This window comes from Lissotriton helveticus, chromosome 9 (genome assembly GCF_964261635.1).
Source record: "Lissotriton helveticus chromosome 9, aLisHel1.1, whole genome shotgun sequence".
NCBI classification, from domain to species: domain Eukaryota; kingdom Metazoa; phylum Chordata; class Amphibia; order Caudata; family Salamandridae; genus Lissotriton; species Lissotriton helveticus.
In genome coordinates this window covers 230,645,656-230,667,897 of record NC_136070.1, presented here as the reverse complement: position 1 = coordinate 230,667,897, position 22,242 = coordinate 230,645,656, and the positions used below count along the sequence as shown (strand labels likewise).

General features: G+C 41.2%; 1 protein-coding gene across 1 annotated transcript in view; it reads right to left on the bottom strand.

The window, feature by feature from the left end:
- PLEKHG3 (pleckstrin homology and RhoGEF domain containing G3) overlaps positions 1–22,242 on the bottom strand; it is a 203,415-nt gene that overhangs the window by 72,745 nt on the left and 108,428 nt on the right. Inside the window, exons 9-13 of the mRNA XM_078662284.1 lie at positions 19,366–19,458; positions 11,885–11,971; positions 7,314–7,347; positions 3,392–3,487; positions 2,024–2,062 (exon numbers count right to left, since the gene is read on the bottom strand). Coding sequence (XP_078518410.1) covers positions 2,024–2,062; positions 3,392–3,487; positions 7,314–7,347; positions 11,885–11,971; positions 19,366–19,458 — 349 coding nt within the window. The remainder of the gene's footprint in view (positions 1–2,023; positions 2,063–3,391; positions 3,488–7,313; positions 7,348–11,884; positions 11,972–19,365; positions 19,459–22,242) is intronic.

Genomic DNA, 22,242 nt, shown 5'->3' with positions numbered 1-22,242 from the left:
TATCTTATCACTACAACTGCAACATTTACTTTTTCGACTAAGGTACTTTCTTTAACATATGAAACTGTTTATAAACAAAACAGGATCTTACCTTCAGTTGAGCTATGTCATCAGAATATAAAAGGAAAAAAAAGAAAAATGATCAGACAATGGTGAAAACTAATTTTAGATAAGGCTTCAAAGTATGGCAAAGCTAGATTTCAAACATTCCTTTCAGTCCACCATTGTCACACTCCCTCTAATTTTCTCTAGTAGCAGAGGGTCAGAAAAGTCTACTATTGCTAAAGAGATCAACCCGCAGCATCTGACCTGGTCCCTCACTGAAAAAAACAAAACGACGGAGGGTGGAATGCTTAAATTAATTGCAACCACTAGTACTTAGTCACACCAGCATTCCACAGCATCCTTGTTTGCACGCGTTGCTAGTCCAGACAGAGACAAGCCATTTGTAAATCAATGTTCGTTCTCATCCAAGAGGTAGAGTTTCACACTGCAGTGAACAGTGACGGTTCTGATGCCTCTCCTTTACTACTTAATGATCATCAGTGATCACCCAGATTTCCACTTTTCTTTTACTTTTTCCTTAGGGCCTACATAAGCCTGTTTTATTGTAAGTGCTTCACTAATTCTATTTGTCTTGATAATAACCCTTCATTTAACTCCTGCATTGAAACATTGACTAGGTCATTAGACAAGGGACAAATACTACCTTACATTGTGATATAGTTTTACACCATTATCCTTTGTTCCTTTGCCATTTGTTTAGATGCACACATGTTTACTACTTTCCACTCATGTGATCAATGAGAGCATTTTGACTGGATAAAAATTCACACTAATTGTACCAAGATGAAATTCCATCTTCTAAGTAGTCAACTGGGGAGAGGGGTTGGCCTAACGGCTAAGGCGCTCGACCTCGGACCTGGGGATCTGGGTTCGAGTCTCGGTAACGATGCCAAAAACCCCCTGTGATTCTGGGCAAATCACTTAATCTCCCCGTGCCTAAAATGAAAGTGTGTCCTCATGTAAAAAAACGTAACTGGTGCTATGTAAAGCGCTCTGATAACTGATTCGGTTCGGTTCTAGTTCGCGCTATATAAAAAAAAAAAACTAAAAAAAAACTTCCACAACGAAACTTCTGGCGCCTTCATATACCGAATACCCTACCTTACTTCTCTCTATTCCTGTACCAATTATTGTTGGGTATCTCAAATTGTACAAAGATTTTTATATTCACTTATCTTCTGTTGCGCTCATCACAATCGCTGTATATCCCACATCACGTGTCACTTGCGCAGTCACCAAAATCTCACGAGCACTTGTACACAATATATTATCTGTTACATACCCTTTAAATGTAACGCACTGCTACTGACTCATGTGTTTGTACATATGAATTTGAATATGTCCAACATGATCAACAATTGAAATATAATTTGTTTTCATAAAATTTCTCCCTGGCTTTCTTTCCCCCTCTTGATTTAATCCATGGTAACTAATTGTGCCTAATATACTTGTACACCAAACAATGCCTTTGCTTGAGACACTGTTTGTTACATACCACTGCCCCAGTCTCCAAGTGGTTTAAGGGTTACCTCCTGTAGTCCGATACTACTTGAAATGAATCTATAGCCAGGGCTGTGACTACTCCAGATATGTAAATATGATATACTGTGTTGCTATATAACTCATAGTGTTTTCACTTAGAAAATCTAAATAATTTTGTGTTATCTTTACCTAAATTTACTAATTATAGATAAAAAGCAAAGAATGCTGGCCAATGGCTGTGGTAACCTCGCTTTGACCTCCATAAAGTGGTAGTAATGTATCGACTATCACTCTGGAGGACAGGATTGGACGGTTGCCTCGAGTGCAAAATGTTTCCCTAAATAATCTAGGGCAGGATTAGCTTCTATTCTAACTGAAGCCACACGATATTTGTTGAAAGTTTGTTGAGTTGCATCTGGTCTCCACAAGAGAATACTGAAAAGTGATAGGATAAACAGGTACATTATTTACTCACCTTTATCATTAAAATGTTTCAAGATAAGTTTCGAAGGCTCTAAAAAAGGTAAAACAAAATAGTTACTTTATTTTCAGATAAAACCATACAAATTAAGCTGCAGCAACGCCAATCCCTTTGATAAAATGCCCTGCCTCACTATTCCAAACACATGTAAAGTAAAAAATAAAACACAAAATAAATAAGGCATCAGGAAGCACATATAATGAGTACTTCCTCCACTATATAAAATTAGTTTTTTACTCTGTTGCAATTTATCACATCCCCAAAACAAGCCAACTGATTACTCTCTAATACTCCACAACTTGAGAAGCACAATTATCAATCACAAATTGCCCACTTTGTTCAGGACCCCAGGTCCCAAGTACGTTTGGATTCTGCATCAGTGATCATATGCGTGTAATAATGAGTGGATCTCACACTACACTGTCTTCGTCCTTGACGTGATGTCTCATTGGTTAGGAGCAGTAAGTGCTGTGAGGGGCTCGCACCCTCATGGCAGAACCGGTAACAAATTGGCCTGAGGCAGGGCATAGCAAACCTATTAGGTTAAAATATCTTACAGGTACATTTAATGCACCTGTTTCCTCTTACTGCTAAAATTGCTGTTACAAGTGAAGGTTGTAAAAAATATAGTTATAAGTCAGTTCAATAGTAAAACACTGAAGACAACTGTTACCAATACTTAAGTTATTTTATTGACTGCAGAATGGTGAATGGCTAAGTTATGCATCCCTGTAAAAATTCCAACCAGTAGCCTGCAGGTTGAACTCTGCCCTTTGTGACAGACACATTATACCACTGAGCTTTGCAAACTGTGGCACTACCATTTACCTTCATACACCACAATGAAGCAGCAATAACCACAGTCCTCTTAACATGCACATTCCAGCAACATGCCTCTTATACTCCTCTTGGCATTCAAATGAACTTTTCTCCATGTGCATATTCCACACGATGTACAACCAACAGTACACGCTATACGGATAACTTGATAATTGTGAACAAACTGTTCACTGAATTATTCAGTAACCTTAACTTAAAGACGTGTCTCTATCATTATAACCCTATTATAAATGCTTTATACACAGATATGAACTTTACAGATATGCATTATACATCTGCACAGGCACAAGAAATGGATAACCTAGACTTGTAACTCAAGCTCTTACTACTATTCATTCATAAACCTTGCAAAATGACTTCTGCTACCACTTGAACATACAAAAGTGTTACATAATGCATCATTTGTAAACAAGAGACACAGGCATATCCTGATTCTGCCTACTGTAAATAACTGGTGAGGAAATTCATTACAGTAAGCACCTAGTGAATTTACGAAGCGTCCTTAAAAGGTTCACCACTTACCAGACTGCCGGCGGCCTTGCCGGGCCTGCACTGCTGGGTCTACAGGTGTGATTACCTTCTTCACCCTCTCAGGGCTGTACTTGTATCGAGCTGGATCTAATGTCGGAAGGCAGAAGACGGAACAAATTGTTTTCTTAGTACAACTTAGAAATACACCAGGAACTGTTGGAGGTTTAAGAACTCACTCACAATGTTTAAACATTCTGGAGGCAAAATTTAAACACATGGTAAAGTTAATAAACAAACAAAGACATAGTGTCTCATCAAGATTGCATAACATATTTTAGTGCTCAAAGAACCAATCAGCACCTTGTATGGAATGTGGAGGTTAGTTCAGCCAATCAGAACGCTTAGAATGGTGGCTCCAACTACTGTTTGACCAAAATTGTAAGTTCAGTGAGTGCGTGAAACAGGACACAGTAGACAGGGGCTGGTGGCCTGTTTGTCTGCATGTGGTGGGTCAAAAGTAGGCAGAGGTGGGCTAATAAACGTATTGGCCACAAGGTGTTTAGCTTTAAAAGTGTTAATTGCGTTTCTCCTCCTTATGCTCCCTTGCCATCTCCTAGGGTCCATGCTTGCGGGCAACTAACAGTTAACACTAGGGCAGTCCAAAACAAGGTTTAATGCATACATCTAAAAGCATGATTCCCTCAACCTGCCTTCTAATACAGTAGATTTATCAACAGACCATAAGAACAGGTGATTACTTTTATACCATTTCCATTACACGCCATTTCTTTACGTTCAGGGAGAATTAAATTAAGATAATCAATTTAATTCATGCAGCACACCAATAGTCTAAAACGCACAGAGACCTGCAGAAAGCAAGTAGCAAATCACCTGAAGGTATTGGAAAACATACAACAACCTTTTTAGCACTTTTATACAAAGCACGGTTGGTGGTGCAAAAATCAACCGCCTGGATATTGTAGGACTAAATGTACAGATAGGTTTGCCAAACTTCCAATAGAAAAATACCAGCCATTTTATCTGGTTTAAATAGGACTGTAAATCGTATGAATTCACTTGTAACATGGCTTTTCTGCCTTTGTTCACACATTTTAAATCTTTTTCTATTGATATGTATCTGCTGTTTGAAGTGTTCACATAGAAAGTCTAAATATACCAGCTTTAGGCGATTTTGTTATTTTTTGTACTGGCCAGGACATTAAAGATTCAGTGGTGGCAGAAAACCAGCCAAGTGACAACCCTATGTACAGACAAAAGGGGTTGATTAGCTTGAACTACTGGGACTATAAGTTTGTGGCTTCAGCTGATTTTTCTTGGTATTTGTTGGTATGCAAACTCCTAATCAGTTGGACTGATTGCGGATCGGTTGCATTCTTATCTTGAATACTATTTAGAATCAGGATAGTAACAATATGTTTTTTAATTTCGGTGAATAAAATGCTGACAATTTTGTTACAGCTTCCTCAACATACATGCTACATGTACGTTGCTTTTGTTTATTTTTAAAGTGTATAGGGAACAACATCCAGCCCCAAGTACTGGGCACAGTACAAAAACAAACCTACCACATGTGATGTTATGGAAACTAAACAACTAAATGAATAGAAAAGCTAACCACGGAAAAGTTCAAGCGGGAAGGCCTGGGCAGTCTGGCTTATCTAGATGCAGACAAACCCTGTTCATGTAACCAAGAAACCACCAGTTCTGGTTTGGTAAAAGGGTTAGCCTAAGGCAAGCGCCTAGCAAGCGATACCGAAGAATCTGAAAATGATCTTTAATAAACATGGGTAACCAATGAACAGAGTAAAAAAATGAGTGACAATCTTGTTTCCTTGCTCGGGTAATGAAAGGGTCTGCAGAGAGGAGCATTGCCTTTAGGACTATGCCGGTAGAGATTAGAACAATGCCAGATTAGGAAGTATCTAGATTATGGATGTGAGAAGACATTCAATCCTGATGACAGTCAAAAGGTTTAACAAGTCGCCAACTCACTCAATTAGTTGTGTTCCTGAACTAAATCCCATCTCCATGTAAGCACATGGTTTCTAGTGCGTACTGAAGAGACCGCTCTCTTCCCACTGGTCCCACCTTGGATTTTACCATTGCTCCGCATGAGCATGCACAACAAACAACCATAAGCTTACACGCTTCCCTGACTTTCCCAGTAGCCAAGAAGTATGCATCTCTAGTACTCTCACTCTGTAACCCCTCTCCCTCCAGGTCACCTTTCTTGGCAAACCTTGGAGCACAGCAACACAAATCCTTTGCATCATCCTACAAATCCAAACCTCCCCTCTGTCTATATTCATCCTTATCCCAACAGCTAGCACTTATGACCCAACAGGTTGCCACTTTGAAAGTTAGTGGGACAAGTTAGAAACCTTTTAAGGGGTATTAAGGCTATAATGATAGCTTCCTTGATTGAACAGGACATCAACTAGTTTCTAATTTGTGTGGTACCATCTCCCGCTTTCCTGAAGGATGAATTCAATTTGGAGTGATTGAACAACTGAATACTTCCTTTGATGATTTAGTGAGCCCATGTCATTTGTTTAAAGAAACAAAAAAAAAACAATAAAACAAGACAGCTGGATGAAACTCTTTATGAAGGTCATTTGGGGTTAGTGGGCATTAACAAGTCATCTGGATTTTCTTGTCAGCAAATGTGTCTCGGGTTCTAGTAAAATGTTAGAGGTTATGACCATGTTAGCATTTTTTGATCTGTGTATATCATCGACTCAGCAGGGCACTCCTCACTATTGCCTGATCCATTTATGTCCACGTTATCTGTTTCCCTTTTAGAACATTTAGCGATCACTCTAATTTCAGCTGCCAGATAAAAAGAAAATAAACAGAGTACCGAGAGTCTCCTATTCAAACAGTTTGAGGTCTTAAACCCAAATCAGTAACGGATTTGGAGAAAATAAAAAACAGCTACTATAGCTTTACATAGTTACAGTTCAAAAGAGAGCAAGACATTTTGTTTCTAATAAGAGTGATTATGCTATGGTTCTGCAAACCCGAAGATGCATGATTTTCAATGTATTTTTCTATGTTCCAACATGACCTTTCAGTCTAATGGCCCTGGGACAGCATTAATAAGTCTCAATCAGTCCATAAGTTATATCTGGTTTAATTAAAAAGCACTATGGTTACTCATCGAAGTCTACAGTGCAGCTTCACATATAATGGGGAAGTGTATAGTGCTTCACAAGCAAACAGACCACAGACTGGAGTCAGTACTGTAACGTTGCCTTCATATAGCCGCTACGTTAAAATTAAATCACCCTAGGTTTAGGTATGCTTTTCCCCGACTGAATGCCTATTTCTTTTGGGAATATCTAGAAGACCCTGCAACAAGAAGAAAAGTGTCTAAAACTCAAGAGGACACTTAAAATGCCAAATTTGATTGAACTCCTCTAGAATGCCTTGCAATCCAGTCACTGCTAATCTTGCTATTTTGGATCATCCAATGTTTTCCCCCTACTCTATTCTTGTTTTCAATAATAATGTCAGTGCATAGAGAATCCCTGGTAAATTAATGTCTATCTTGGTTTTACTCCCTGCTTAGAAACCCCTATATTTTTCCCTAGCATTGCATGTAGGCAGCATTTTGTAGCGGCTGTGTGTATATTCCATGTAATCAGCATTCCAAAATGAGGGTACATCGTGAAGAACGTGTTAAGCTATTCTATACATTTTCAGATACTGTGACGACTAGAGACTGACTACAAACCTAGATAAGCCTATTTTCTGTGTTATATTTACAAACAGTACACGAGAGTAGCTGCAGGTGAGACTTTTCAAAACTGAAAGTCGGATGCGAAAGCTTTCATACAAGTGGTAGATGAGAATGACTCAAGGAAACAGGATGCAGCACAATTGTCTTTGAATGGCCTGCAGAATAAATGTAATGAAAAAAATAATAGAAACATAAAACAGTGATACTTACATAAGGCATCCATTTCCAAAATTGCTTCTTTCGCCTACAATGAAAAACATTGAATAATCTTACTCATACAATCTTTAAGTCAAGTCATACTTTTCTAATGTGGTAGGCAACCATACCAGAGGAAGACTGCTATGCAAAAATCATCACCCCTCAACCAAGGACATTATATGAAAGAAATTACTAAGAAAACCATAACCACAAACTCTTCAGGGAAATAAAAGGGGCAATAGTGAGAAACATAATAAAAAAAAGTGAGAAAATCTCTTTGTTATCAACTGAGTTCAAGTAATTGATCTCTTGATAATGTTTTTTTTTTTAAAATAGACATGAGGAAGATCTGCCTGTGCATGATGTGCAAGCAGGTCTGATGAACACAGCAATCATATTTTACAAATATATTAAAGTGATAACGATTGAAGAATTGCATTGATCAAGGTATGACATCAATGTCCTTGCAGTACAAAAGTTAATGTACTGCACGCCATAGTACACAGTGCTTAATGAATGCCAATTTTCAGGTCTGGTTCAAGGGTAATGACGACTGGACAGACAAATGCCACAACACACAAAATATGGACCCATTGTAAAAGGAGGCAGGATGGCTAAAAATCACGTTTGCATATAGTGTCAACAATCCTTACACCACAGTTACGTAGCGGCAAATGGTTTAAGAAAAGTATTGCTATCTGAAAGCCAAAATCTGAAAATAAGCAATTTATTTATATTACTAAGAAGGCACACTGATTAGTTTTGAACAAATATCTAATTCGCATCTCTAATTCTCTAAGCCAACGACAAACAGTTTTTAGAAGTTGAACTTAGAGGGTATAAATGGAAAATTATTCAATTGACAAAAATATTTAACACATTCTTCAAAGTAACACTAGAGTAACCCATGCCATTAATCATTCATGACTCCCTGGACCTGCTGACCTTCTACTCTTCGTTATGCACTAACAGCTTGATAATTCTGAAAGGACAATTTCGGATTTGTATTTTTTATGTAACTATAACAGTTATCCTTCGTGTTGTCTCTCTTGATGTGGCCATCATCGGATAGTGAGGCACAAGATTAGACTATTAGTAGGTGGAGCTAAAACTGACTTGAACTCTTCTCTGCAAGTTCAATTTCGTCCACAACCATGTGGCATGAAATGTAAAAAGAATATGGACCCCCCAACTATAACAACAATGGACATTGGTTACAATACTGGCACTTTGTTATGTTTTGGCTATAGAGCCGGCAAACCTCTTTGGTGCATGTATGCAGGCCCCGGTGATTTGTATTCATTAGGACACAAAGACTTGTACAGATCACTGCAGACTGTTGCTTGAGTCCCCAGTCCCTTTTCACTGTTCAAAGCAGCTGCATCGAGGCTTGATGGAGTGTGCTATATGAGCCCCACGTCTTGCATTAGATGCGACTGTCTGGTGCAGTAAATAACACGTTTCCGTGTCAAAGTATTGCAACAGAATATGAATAGATTCTAATTTGGGGCACAGGCATTCCTTCAATCACATCACACTAAATAATAACACAGTAGAAAACTGATAAGTCTGACTAGAATTAATGTTGGCCTCAGAATTAAGAAGCTCGGTCTGTACCTGATATGCTCCCATTTCTCTATTAGACAGGTCACCATTTGGGGTGAACATAAAGCAAGTGATTGCCAAAGCAAATCTATTTAATGTCTAATGTGTAGGTCAAGCAAATTAAAGGCACTACCTACCTATAATCTCCATCTATGATACAAAACGTGTGAAAGTGCACTGATCAGAATGAGCTGAGCTATATCTCAATTCAGCTTGCCGTCTCACTCTGTGGGCGCTCACCTCCACTGCGCATGGCATTCCAGCATGCACAGTGATGGTTTGGGTGTAGGGCCTGATCTGTGGCAAGACCCTGAATACAACTCACTGCACAAGCCAATCACTGCTGAACACAGCCTTTTCTCATGCAGAGAGAGGATTGGGCATTGGGCCTGGCTTGCAACAAGACCCTGGGACTGGCCTGTAACCAGACTATGCACAACTCATTGCAGGCACCAAACTCCTGCTGCTCACAGCCCTTGGTCATGCACACTGACCAAATACACTATGGGATTGAACATGATTAGAGGGTTCTGGAGGGGAGTTCGGGAAGGTCTCTAGGAAGGAGCTGGCCTAGCGTCAGGGATTTAAAAAAAATTATGCTGATAACTGAGGGGGAGGAGCATCCAGAAAAGTATACTAGATTGTTATCCACCCTGGAATTTGCAGTGGCTAAGAGAAAAGTTTGTTGATGGGGAGCGGCCGTGCTGCAGAGTATTGAGGAGTGGAAATCGGACATGGACTGGTGCAAGGCTGCGAAACACCAAGTCTATGAAAGTAGAGGGTGTCCCACAAGTATGACAAAATATGGGCTATGCGGCGTACATTCTGGGGCCTTCTGGATGGCCATCAGGAAAAGAGTAATATCCTGCTTGAGACAAAAAGTGTGAATTATAGATGACTTGTATATGGGAGGAAGTTGTGGAGGTTGGAAGGGTCTATTCAGGATATTACTTCGCAGATCGATGCAGTATCCTGCAAGATAAAACCTTGCTGCCATGCTGGTTTTGGTTGTGTTTAATGCAAAATAAAATTTGTTAAAACATTTTTTTTTAAAAGAGGTTTGTGGTGATGCTCTAACTGCAGTGGGTATAATATCACATTCCTGAGTGGTGGAAAAATAACAGTTCCCCCTCCAAAAAGGTCAAATTAATATGAACAGTTTTTGAAGCACCTTGACCAGTTTGTTAACCAGAGATGCATTAAATGGCCCTCCCACACGCTAAAATCACTGTTGGAAAAATGACTGGATGTGGCCTTGTGGAAGCACGACGAGATCAGGGGCCGCATTACACATGCGGCACACTTTCCTTCATTGAGCCAGGTGCTCCTTTAAAAAGGTGCGCCCGGCGAAATGAAGGAAAATGCACCGCATTATGGGGCATGTGCTGCACCCAGGGCAGTCGCGAACGTGTTCTGCCCTGGGGGCAGCTCATTCACATGAAATACGGAGCAGCTGCTCAACAGCAGCTCTGTGTTTTTACTCTGCAGGCGGCACTAGCTGGCACTTTGAAAGGGGATTAGAGATAACCACGCAGGCAGGTGCAGTCAGTGACTGCACCCGCCTGCAAGGAGATGTCTAGGGGATCCACGGGACCCCCTTTCCCCTCGTCAGAGGGCTGCCATCAGGGGGCGAACTGAGAGTGTGCCTCCTTAGGGCTTCTTTGCCTCTGTGCCCACGTCGGTAATACAGCACAGGCGCAGAAGAGAAGGGCTTCCATCATTTGCATGGGGTATGCCCCCATGCAAATGAGGGAATGCCCCCTGCAGATAGCTCTAGTGCTTTATGTGCGCCAGCGCGATCGGTGTTACAGAAGGGGACCCCTTCCATAATCCCAGATTGCCTCGGGGGACATAAAGTGGGCGCAAATGCCCTTTGTGCCCCTGGGGCACTCTGTATAATACAGCCCCAGTTCTGGACCAAATGAGTCTACTATCAGCCGCTGAATTACATGCAAGCAATACGCAGGCGGGGGATAATGTGAAGGGTATGTGCCCAGGATCTGCTGCTGGCTGAGCCCAGTGGGAACCCACAGAAAAGGGACTGTGTGCATGCCACGTACTTGCTGTCTATTGTTCAAATGGCAATATTACAATGGTATGAATCTACAGATCGCCTAAGTAGCTTATCATTGTCAAGTCAGTGATCAAGAGGCTCTATTGGGACTGGGTACAGGAGATGGCCATTCGCAGAAGTGAAGGGGGCCCTCTCTCCCAGCGATTCCTTGAGATCAAATGGATAAGAAAACTTGAACCCTTTCTTGATTATATAGAGAAACCATTGGACAAATCACTTTACCTAAAACTGAGGCTCGGGACCTTACCGGTGAATGACTTCTCTTCTGGGTGGAAAAATTTAGGTGATCTATCAAAAGCCTGTCCTGGTTGTGCAGCCCCCAATGAGTCCGTGACTCACTTTTTCTTTGCCTGTCCGGCATATAGGGTTGCCAGGAAGATATGGTTAAAACCACTATGCAAGGGGTTGGGCCTTAGATGTCACAAAATGGCCCTACGGGTCCTCTGCACTGATACGTCCTCTATTGCTATGGTGTGTGGGGTAGCTAAATATTTGGGTAGTGCATGGCAGACACGTACAAGGAGGGCCAAGCCTACCCCCCATCTAACCTAACCGCCAGTTGGCCCCAAGGCTGGAAGTGTCTTTTTTATGGTTTCATGAAACTGTTTTTAGGGCATATCTTAGTAATTTTAAAAATTGAGTAGTATGGGATGATGTATGTTTACATAGTATTGGTGGGTCCCTGCTCTTTTATCTTTTTAATGTACTGTATACATTGTACACTTTTATGATGAATTTTTTATCGAATAAAGTAAAATATATATATATATATATATATATATATATATATATATATATATATATATATATATGTGCTTATCATTGCCATTTTAGGTAATTGGTATAAGATGTAATATGCCTGCTGTCATGAACCAAGTAATGAATTAACCATGTAATGAATTACCTTCTGGGGAATAATAGCATGATGATTTTCAAGGATCAGTTCCTTGATATGATGAGTCCATAAACGTTTTTCTTCAACTGTTCGGACCTAGAAAACAGAAAGTAAGAACCATGATATGAGGATTACAAAAGGCAGCCTGTGTCAAAGGAATGCCAAAACTATTCTCCAAACAGACGAAAAATATGAAACATTTAATCAATGGTAAGCTAATTTTAAAGAATCTTACTGCATGTTTATTCATTTTCTGAAACCCAACTCGTCACTGGGATATATTTCTGTTTTTTACTTTCTTTTGACGAGTTATATTCCAAAATAAACATATTTTCTTTGTTGAGTGCCTTCATACTTTTTACTTGAATCCTAAATGCATTTTCTCTACCATGATAAGATCAATGGGCCAATTCACAAGCTGCATGGTGTAGTACATTTAGAAGTATAGCAATACTATTATTACTTTATAAATAAATAAATAAAAAATAAACATAATACAAATCACACTGCAAGGACCAAGAGTGAGGGAGTGAGTCCACCCTGAAGTGTGCTATGACTTGAATCAAAACTGTGAGCTGCTCGCAAGGTAAAGTTAGGCACTTTCCAACAAGAATACTTTCAAATGGGCTCATTGGAGAAGATGGGTCTCTGGAAGATGAACCTCCGAGGGAAGAGATTTCCATGCTAAGCACCGAAATGCAAACTTTTTGCGTCCTCTGGTGGCAATGCTGAACCTCCGGATTACGGAATACAATAGGGTCAACTGAGAGGTGACTATGTATTTGTTTCTGTTTTTCCCAGGTAAATCTAGATTAGTTTAAAAATAATCTAACAGGTAGCAGGGAAAGAAAAGCAGGGAAAGAAATTGACAATTTTCTTTCCCTCTAGGTTAGGATGCCATTTGTATTCCTTGCTCTTTGAAGATTGAGAATTTGACTGCATGGGAGAACAAATATTTGAGTGAACAATAGCCTGGTGCGAATCAATAACCCGGCCATCACAGTGCTCTGTTCTGTGAGGTTGAAATGCAGCACATTCCCAAGAAAGCTAGATTTGTAAAAATCAGAATTAATTACAGTGTCAATCTGTACACAGAATCATGAAAATTGCTGGTAGAGGCACAAAGAGGGCATCGTTAAGCATTTATTTGAGCCTACTATACTGGATGGTCTGGAGCTACCTGACCTGCTCTAAAAGGAATGGTTGTACTCTTAACTGGGTTTTATTGAGAGAAATATACGTGTGTTATTTTATATTTTGGCTGGTATTGGTTTCCAGAGGCGATTCACACAACCACATCTGCATTAGGTCTTGCAAGCAAGCGGCCAGCCTTCAAAACCTCCCACCACAAATGAGAATAGCCACAAAGAGGGAAATCTGCAATGACCTGGAGGACTCAAAATGCCTAAAACTGCCATCCACCCATTCCCTTAAGGCAAATGAAGGTTCATCGCGAGGTTTACCCTGAATCACTTAAACCAGGCATCCAGACTGGCACAGGGTCTGGAGGCTTTGTGGACTAATGAGTCCACTGTAGGGGCTTGTGTTTGACCTCATGGTCGCAGGTTCAAATCCAAGTGTCCACTCAGCCTTTCATAAGTCAATAAAATGAGTACCAATTAGTTGGGTAACAAACATCTGTTATTCAGCTCTGAGATACCCGTTGTGGCGAAAGTGCGCTTTACAAATACACATTAGGTATTCAAAATATTAGGAAAAATAAGCAAAACATATTCAACCTTTTTATCATCAATCTACAAGCTGTTCACGCCGTTGAACACTTATGAAAATAAGTTGTGGAAGTTGTTGTAATGCAGCTAGCTAATAATATGTTAAATGGCAATTGCAATTATACAAGTGGCTAAGAGTCATCACATATTCATTAACCACTTCTGAATCTCTTTAAATCAATCTTCTTTATTATTTAAATGAGGTATTTTTAACCAGTGCAAAAACATTTCTAGTACTTGTTAGGAGCTGTATTTTCAAATCATTTGTCTTAAAGATAATCTGAAAATGATTCACTGCAACAGGATGCCTGTTATATAATAAAAGTGTTTGCTAACTGGGACAATCGCTTGATCGTAATTAAGTTAAAAATGTGTTATTGATGGAGGTCTGATAGGGTACAGTCATGCTGCTTTTAAGAATCTAGGTTGGTTTCACCTTGTGGCCCTTCTCGTATTTAAGAAATATAATTTTTTTGTCACTAAATTTATGAACTGTGCACCACTCCTTCAATATAAACAAGTTATTTAGGGCAGGCTTACTAACTTGAAGAAATCTTTCTTGACAAAAGAGGTTATTGTTCTGCATTTTGACCCTTGCTAACATTCTCTCCTCTCTTAAAGGGGAACACCCAACTTTGAAAATACTCTGAAAAACAGTAACTGAGCTATAGTCTAACTTTAGCATCCCCATATTTCGTGAGGTGCCCGCTAGGGTCTAAAAAACGTAATTTCTTACCTTTTACTAATTACTCCTGCTTTTGATGCATTTAAAATATACCAGAACATACAATATTGAACTAAGCAACCACACATCAAACAATATTGCTGCTTTTCAAATATTTGAACCCATTCAGCCAAGTTCTGCAGAGCTTTGAATAAAGTGAACGCCTAATATTTTTTTCTTTATGATGTGGGGTTTTGTGATTTTTTTGTTTCTGCAGGAGACATGCTCTATGAAGTGCGGGCTGGAAACTCTTAAACACTCTCTTCATCTGCTTTACAGTCCCTTTTCCACACGGAGTAGCATTTTGAAGAAGATCAATTTTCCTTTCTCTACAGAGTTAAGAGCGGAATCTGCTTTACTAATGCCAGTGAGGCTAGACAGTACCACAGTTCCGCTCTGTAAATGACATGCAGAACCTTTATAGGTGCCACCTCAGCACGAGGAGTCGGTGATTTTCAACTATCCAAGCCCACAGACAGAGTTCGAAAAGCAAATGGTTAGACAGTGTGCAGATTCCTAGACTTGGGACTTTTCAATAAACAGAATCCAATCACAGAACAAGAAGGAGGGGGGTGGGTGAGAAATCTGAAGCTATATGGAGCCTTACCAAATATACATAATTTGGTTCTTCAGATAGCAACGTCTAGCCGCAGATTCCTCCCCTTCTGAATCGATACCAAAGCAATACCCATTCAGTGGGGGGATTGGAGGTCTGTAAATGGATTCAAACCAGAGAGTACATCGGGACTAAGCAGGCAAAATGCCCCTCTTTGCGACCCTGACTGCCAGGCACTAGTGATTCGTGAAAGTATCAAGGGACACCCATGTAGCCATCTGGCAGATGTCCAGGACAGGGACTCAAGAGTAGCAATGCAGTGGTAGCAGCTTTGGCCCATGTAGAAGGAGCATGCATTCTGGAGGCTGCTTTTTGGCCAATGCAAAGCAGATCTCAAAGCAGAGCACGATCCAGTAGGAGATGTCTCTTTTCTGCACTACCTTGCCTTTTTTAGCTTCAGAGAACCTCATAAAGAGCTGATAGTCCACCCGGTGATCTTTGATAGAAGCTGAGTGCTCTCTTGAAGGTTTGATCGACGTGGAACAGATCACAACTTTTGAAAGGAAGGATTCCCGACTCCCCAGAACCAGTTAGTCTGGATAGAAGGAATTGTATGGTGGATGCACACAGAGCCTGAAGCTCACTCACATGCCAAGATAAGGTGATGAGGAACACAGTCTTGAAAGTAAGGAGCTGTAAGGACAGCTGTGAAGTGGTTCACTCACATGCCAAGATAAGGTGATGAGGAACACAGTCTTGAAAGTAAGGAGCTGCAAGGACAGCTGTGAAGTGGTTCAAAAGGAGAGCACATTAGAGATGTCAGGACCAGATTATGGACCCACTGGGCATGACAAAGAGAGAAGGGAGTAACACATGTTGTAGGCTGAAAGATAACCCTTAACTGTGCTCAAATCAAAACCTTGCTGGGCAAGAGACCGAGCGAATAACAAAACGTTAGATCATTTGGCCAGGTGGGGGTATTCTGGTCTGTACCGAACCATGTCACAAATTGTTCCCAGCAACAGGCGTACACAGGTTTAGTCGGGGATGCCTGGAGGCCAAGATGACATCAACCAATTTCGGAGAAGGGTCTTTGGTGTCCAGCTGTCTCTGCTCAATCTCCAAGCATGAAGGCGGAGATTGTGTAGGCCCAAGTGCATGACCCTGGCCTGCTGCTGCAACATCAGGTCCTCCTGGAGGGCCGGCTTGATCAGACGCATGCTCAAGCCCAAGAATCCTGGATACCATACTCTCTGTGCCCAATCCAGAGCTAATTGGTTTTGATGTTTTTGAGAACAATGGGCATGAGTGGTATCGGTGGAAAGGCATCCAGGTGTCCACTTTCACTTGAGGTGCAATGCATCTCCGAGCGATGCCTTGGGAATTCCAATGCGCAAAAGTGCTGACACCGAACGTTCTCTGCAGTGGTGAAAAGATCCAGCCAAGGTTCTCCTCATTTGCCATAGAAACCTTGAGCGAACTCTGGGTGAAACTGCCATTCATATTCCGCCAGGCACTAATGGCTGAGCCTGTCCGTCCTGGCATTCATCAATCCTGTCATGTGGTTCATCGCAAGGAAAATGCTTCGGTGGCCCAATCAGTTCCAGAGGTGCAGTGTGAGCATTTTGTATTTCTTCTTCCCTCAGGAGGTCTTGAAAGGGCCCAGGCTCTACAATAGTCCAAAGACCTCCATCCTTTTAGGGCACCAGAAAGTAGCAGGAAAAACAACCAAGCCCTACTTCTGGCACCACCACCCTCTCAACAGCCCCTTTGGCTAAAACGGCTTGCACTTCCTGCAGCAAAATGGAGAGATGGTCCTCCGTCAGACGCTGAGGAGCTGGTGGAAAGTGCAGTTGAAAAGGGATAAAGGGTAAAGCATAGCCCCTGTGAACGATCTGTAGAGCCCACCTGTGCAATGTGATTACTTGCCAGCCCTGCATGATTCAGTGGATTTGGCTTCTGACCGGGTGGCTGTGTCCATGTAAGAGCACGCAAAAGAGGTTTGGCAGGTGGAGCTGCAATGGTGCAAGGGTGGATGTCGGTGGGCTGGGAGGCAGGCTGACCTTGGCCACGGAGGCGCTGGGTACTACAGCCTCTACCATTAAACTGCTGGGTTCCCTGCAGCAGCTGGACAGGTTGACAGTAAGGGACCAACCGAGCATAGCATGGCTTAGGAAGAAGATTGCTCTGTGGCTTGTCCAAGGGGAGAAGAAAAGATCAGTTTTATGGGAAGTATTGAGGCCAATAGCCTTCTGTAAGTACTCATACCAATTTTCATCCTGTTAGGGCTGAGCAAACTCATTACTGGGGTCAAAGCCATTATCTGACTCAGTCCCAAAAAGGGAATGCAACCTTGTGGCAATGCACGTCAGGCAAGTAGCGTATCGGGCAGATTCGGGCGGGGGGGGTCAAGCTTCAGAGAGAACAATCAGAGTTGCCTCTTCAGGTGGTGAAGTCTGTATTGGTGTAGACGTGTCTGGGGCCGATTTGGATCGTGGTGCTGGAAGTGAAGTCGGAACAAGAGCTGGAGGCAATAGGTTTAGATGGTAAAGCTGGCACTGAGGGCAAACCTGCCAGTGGTATCCCAGGTGGAAGGTTTCTTCGGGTCACCAGAGGGAGACAAGCAGGGGTCCATAGAGCCAGAGCATGGCTGCGCAGAACTCTTCAATCTGTCGCGCCATGACTGAAGGTCTCGGAAACTTGGGTTGTGCCGTACCCAGCTGCAGGCTCGGCTCTGATGTCGGCTGACTTCAGGAGCGAGGTCGGGAAGGGTGGCAGAGACTCTGCACTTGCTCAGACAACTAAGAGTGGCATGCGATTTCTTGTGTTTCTTACACGTACCCGAGGACTTGGAGCACAACGGAGACTATCAACTTTGGGGACAGGACCTAAATCGCTCCTTGGATGTGGAGCGTTACTTGGAACGGTCTCAGTGGGGAGTCTTTTTATGCATGGCGAGGTAAAGTTGTGCTTTCGGGTTCATGTACATGAAGTCACCACAGGATTACTAGTTGGAGATCAGTCACAGACATTTGTTTGCAACAGTCACTACAGAGCATGAAACTTATTTTAGGGGTTGACATCCCTTACACACTGATGAAAATTTGGAAAATATTGAGGTAAGTATCTCTGAGAGACGAGGGAGATCCGGGTCCACGTCTGGTGGCGCAGAAAGAAAGAAACTGATGTTGGGGCATGGGAGTGGTACCTATATAGGCCCGGAGCATCATTTCCAGAGCAGAACCGCGTCAGTGCGGAGCCACGCAGTGCACCTTACGGAGCACAGAGGTACTGCTGAAAAGTTTACGGATCCCATCTGACGCCTCTGGAATATTCAAACGATGAGGAATCTATGGCTAAAAGTTTATCAGAAGTTCTCTTACTAAATAGGTGTGGCCATTTATTCAATGAAGACTCCCCTGGCAGGCCGTAAGCAGTTGTCTGTTGGCTCTTTACAACAACTTCTATCGTTTTACTTCACTTGACCTCACACCAAATTGCAGCTCACCATGACTACTTGCACACTTTGCTGATGAGGAGTTGGGTTAAAAACATTTCATCTTATTTCAAACTGAAACAGTGTGTCACATTCATCCATTTATTTGAAAAACGGCTCCATAATCCCAAACACCTCGTTCTCCCTTCGGCTCAGAAAATCCTCAATATGCAAGCATTCCAATTTTCAATCCACTGGGATTTTGCTCTGGTTAAATCTATGCAGATTCCTTGGACCACTGCATTGGTCCAGGTGGTGCATTACTACATTCAACAAACACAATGCATTATCTACTGTTCTGAGGAATAGTCACTTTCAATAACGGCTAGAAAAATGCTAAAAGCACTCTGCTTCACTCACAAGAGCTTGTCCAACCAGTCACTACTCTCTCTTCAGGAAAAATACTCACTTTACTCTAAACCCCAAACAACTTATCTTCTGCCATTGCCCCTTAAAGATTAAAATGTCTTCCTCTTCCTTCTTAAATCAAACACATCTTAAAGTGATTACATATATTAATAACATTTGCAAAAATGTCAGAAAATTAGATACACACTGTGGGTTAAAACAGCTGTGCACAGAAATAGGTAATGAAAACTGACCTGCAGGTAGAGGACATGTTTAGACTTTTCTATGTAAGCACCAGGGAATGTCAAACTATGAGCATCCGTGCTCCCATACCGCTTAATATTGTAAACCTAGGTTTCTAGGAAGATATGCTCGACATAAAATCAGAATTATGATAAATGTGTTATTCGAACACAGAGACCAATAATGAAACTGAATGGAGCAAGAAATAAAAAATGAAAATTTTCGGTCTCCATTTAGTTCAGAGACATAGACAGAGTACAGAATCCCTGTGTGCGGTTCGATTGCAATGGTATGTAAGGTAAGGAAATAAAAGTGAAAAATAAACTGATTCTCTGTATGCTCTTTGCATGAAACAACATTTCCACAACTGGCACTCTCCTTCTAGTACTGTACCTGAATGTTGTACTGATGTTTGTTATTCTTGTAATGGGTGATGGTGAAGCAGAGAGATTCTCGGGTGCTTTCGATCAACATCAAGCTGGAACACTGTATGGGGAAAATGACAAATGATGGAGATTCTGCATTACACAGAGCATAGAATTTACAATCTGAACCATAGACTAGAGGAACATGGATGTAGATAATCCATATGCCTAGTGTGTTTCTGCCTGGTTCCATTTTGGGTTTTAGAGCACTAATTTAATTTATGCTCCCGGCTTTGCACGGAGTCCTAACAAAATGTTCACAGCCTATGCGCTGCTAAAATGGTGTGTGATTTCTCAATGGAGCTATGCTACTAAGGAACCTGTCTGCCTGGCAGTACCCTTTCTTCGCAATGGAGATTAATAAACTATGACTAATCAGTGCATTGTAAGGCAATGTTAAAAGGGCAGGCTGCCCTTAAAATGAATGCCGTTCGCTTAGTACACCACACTAACCACTGCACCCAGACAGCAGAATTTAAGCCTCAAAAGGATAAATAGATATTCATTATTCATTTGAATCTAGATCTTAGGAATAGTGGTGGTGCCCGTTATCAAATGTAAATCCTTTAGGTCAATTTGCCTATAATGATCATATTTGGTAGTCCGTTTTACTTTTGGTACGTGTGACATACGGAAAATGTGTACATGAGTCAGGTTAAGTGAATTAATGGATCGATGTTACACCTCTTAAGGAACCTGCCTTGGTCATATGCCTGAGAAGAGCTTCAAGGAGATAAAATACAACAGCCAGCAGATTAGGGGATTACAGGAATGACCAGGGATTGCTTTCCATGGCCAACCACTCAGTGATTATCTCTACAACCCCCTAGCTATTTTCAAGAAGGGGTCAACTGCATGCACGGACCCTTCTTCTCATGGCATCATGATGAGAAAGTGCCAGAAGGCAATGCTAGAACACCTTTGAAGTGGGATGGGACTGAACTAGTTAACGTTGGGTGGCGTTAGAAGAGCACTCAATAGCAAGAGGTCTGTGCTCAGCCATGTTGTAAATTTACCTGGAAAGAGTTCTAAGAGCATTTTAGTGTTTCTACCCATTTTCCCATGCCATAACAATGGCAAAATGCAGTATGTAGAAATGTGGGTACATTTAAGGGAATTGGATTGACATCACCGGCTGATGGGATGCTAGTTGTCCTTAAGAACCAGTCTGGAAGGACAAAGATTTCCCTCCATGCAGCGTTGTATGATACCCTGTCTGCCTGACTGAGGAACGCTTAAAGAGGTGTTCCTGCATCTGCCTCAAACCTTTGCATGCAAAGGTCCAATTCCAAGAACAGAGTGAACCAGGCCCCTGTCTCAGTCGACTAAGATTTGCATTACCCGGTTAGGAACAGATGATCCTTATGAGGGATTGCGACAGTCTAGAGTCTTAAATTCAAGAATTGGGAAGGACCAAAAATAAAGGAGGCATTAAACCAGTTTATTCACAGGGACGTAGTTAACTTGGTTACTAAGGGGAGACTGGGAGAACCTCACCAGTTATGTAAAGCAAATGATATCAAGAAGACAAGGACTCTCATGGCCACCCCCGAAGAAACAAACTTTTAATCCTGCAAAATTGTGACCTCAAACGACAGCCACAGTCTCTGGTCAAGTGAAAAACTTTACTTTTATTGACAAAAGTAATTGCCAGAGCCTCACATGATGCAGACCTTTGAGGGCCGTGGAATACATGCTGAGCCTTTTATCAGCTGGACCTCTGCGGGTTACCTGTGCTTGCTGGATTCCTTCACTTGGTCCCCTGGCCATGCTCTAATATTTTTCCCCTGGACAAACAACAATCACCAGGGAATCCCAATAGTACATATCCCAAATTGACAGAGCCGTACCCAATCGGCCTTTATTTTGAGTTCAGATTTCACATTGCAATTTCCACCTTTACTTAACCTTTTCTTTGACATTTTTTATTTTTTAAAAGTAGTGTTGTTTGGTTGATTAGGCACAAAATCTCATGGTTTTTTATTCCTTGAGGATTGCATTGTTGCTCAGGTCAAGTTAACCTTACTGAAGTAAGTCTGCCTTTGTGGAATCATCAGGTTAGATACTATGGTGGATAAAATAAATGTAAATAACCAGCTACCTGAGAAACAGAACGACTCTTAGAATTGGAGAGGCTTGTCTTAGTATAACTATTCTGGAATAATTTAAATTAATGTATAGATAAGTTTGTGTTTGGACAATGGAAAAACACATTTCAATTGACAGCCATGTGTGTTGTCAGCAACTAAAACTGGTTTATTTCTCCAATGCTTTCACTTACAGAGAAGCACTTCTGAAGATGGCTGGGTAAATATTTATTTTTTTGTCCAGAAATTAATAATCAGAAGAAAAATGTGCAAGTTCTTAATTTTGAATAATAGAAGTAGCTTTTAGACTAGCAAATCGCTATTTTTGGTTATCTATTCATTTTCTAAGCATTCATAAAGTAATTGATTCTTTGAAAATTCAATTTTTATCTATCACAAATGAATATTTTGTCCTATTTGTATTTCGATTTTGTTGACATTTTCTAGGTGAAATGTATCTGCAGTCAAACAGGCCAATTCCGATAGAGAATGTTTAGTCAAACCGCACGGTAATACTTTTCGCTGCTGGGAATATTTCAAACACACATATCATAAAAACATTTTAAAGAGCCTCAGCTATAGCCCCCTCATAAGATGAAGTGGTAGGCAATAGGGAAAGTCCAGTGGTTGGTTGCAAGCCTTAATTTCAGGATCACTTGTGATCATTAAATTGCCTCAAAGCATTTCTAAATAGACAATATACACTGGACACTGACAGATGTAAAGTTTTGATCTAGCATATTTTTCCTAAATTGAAG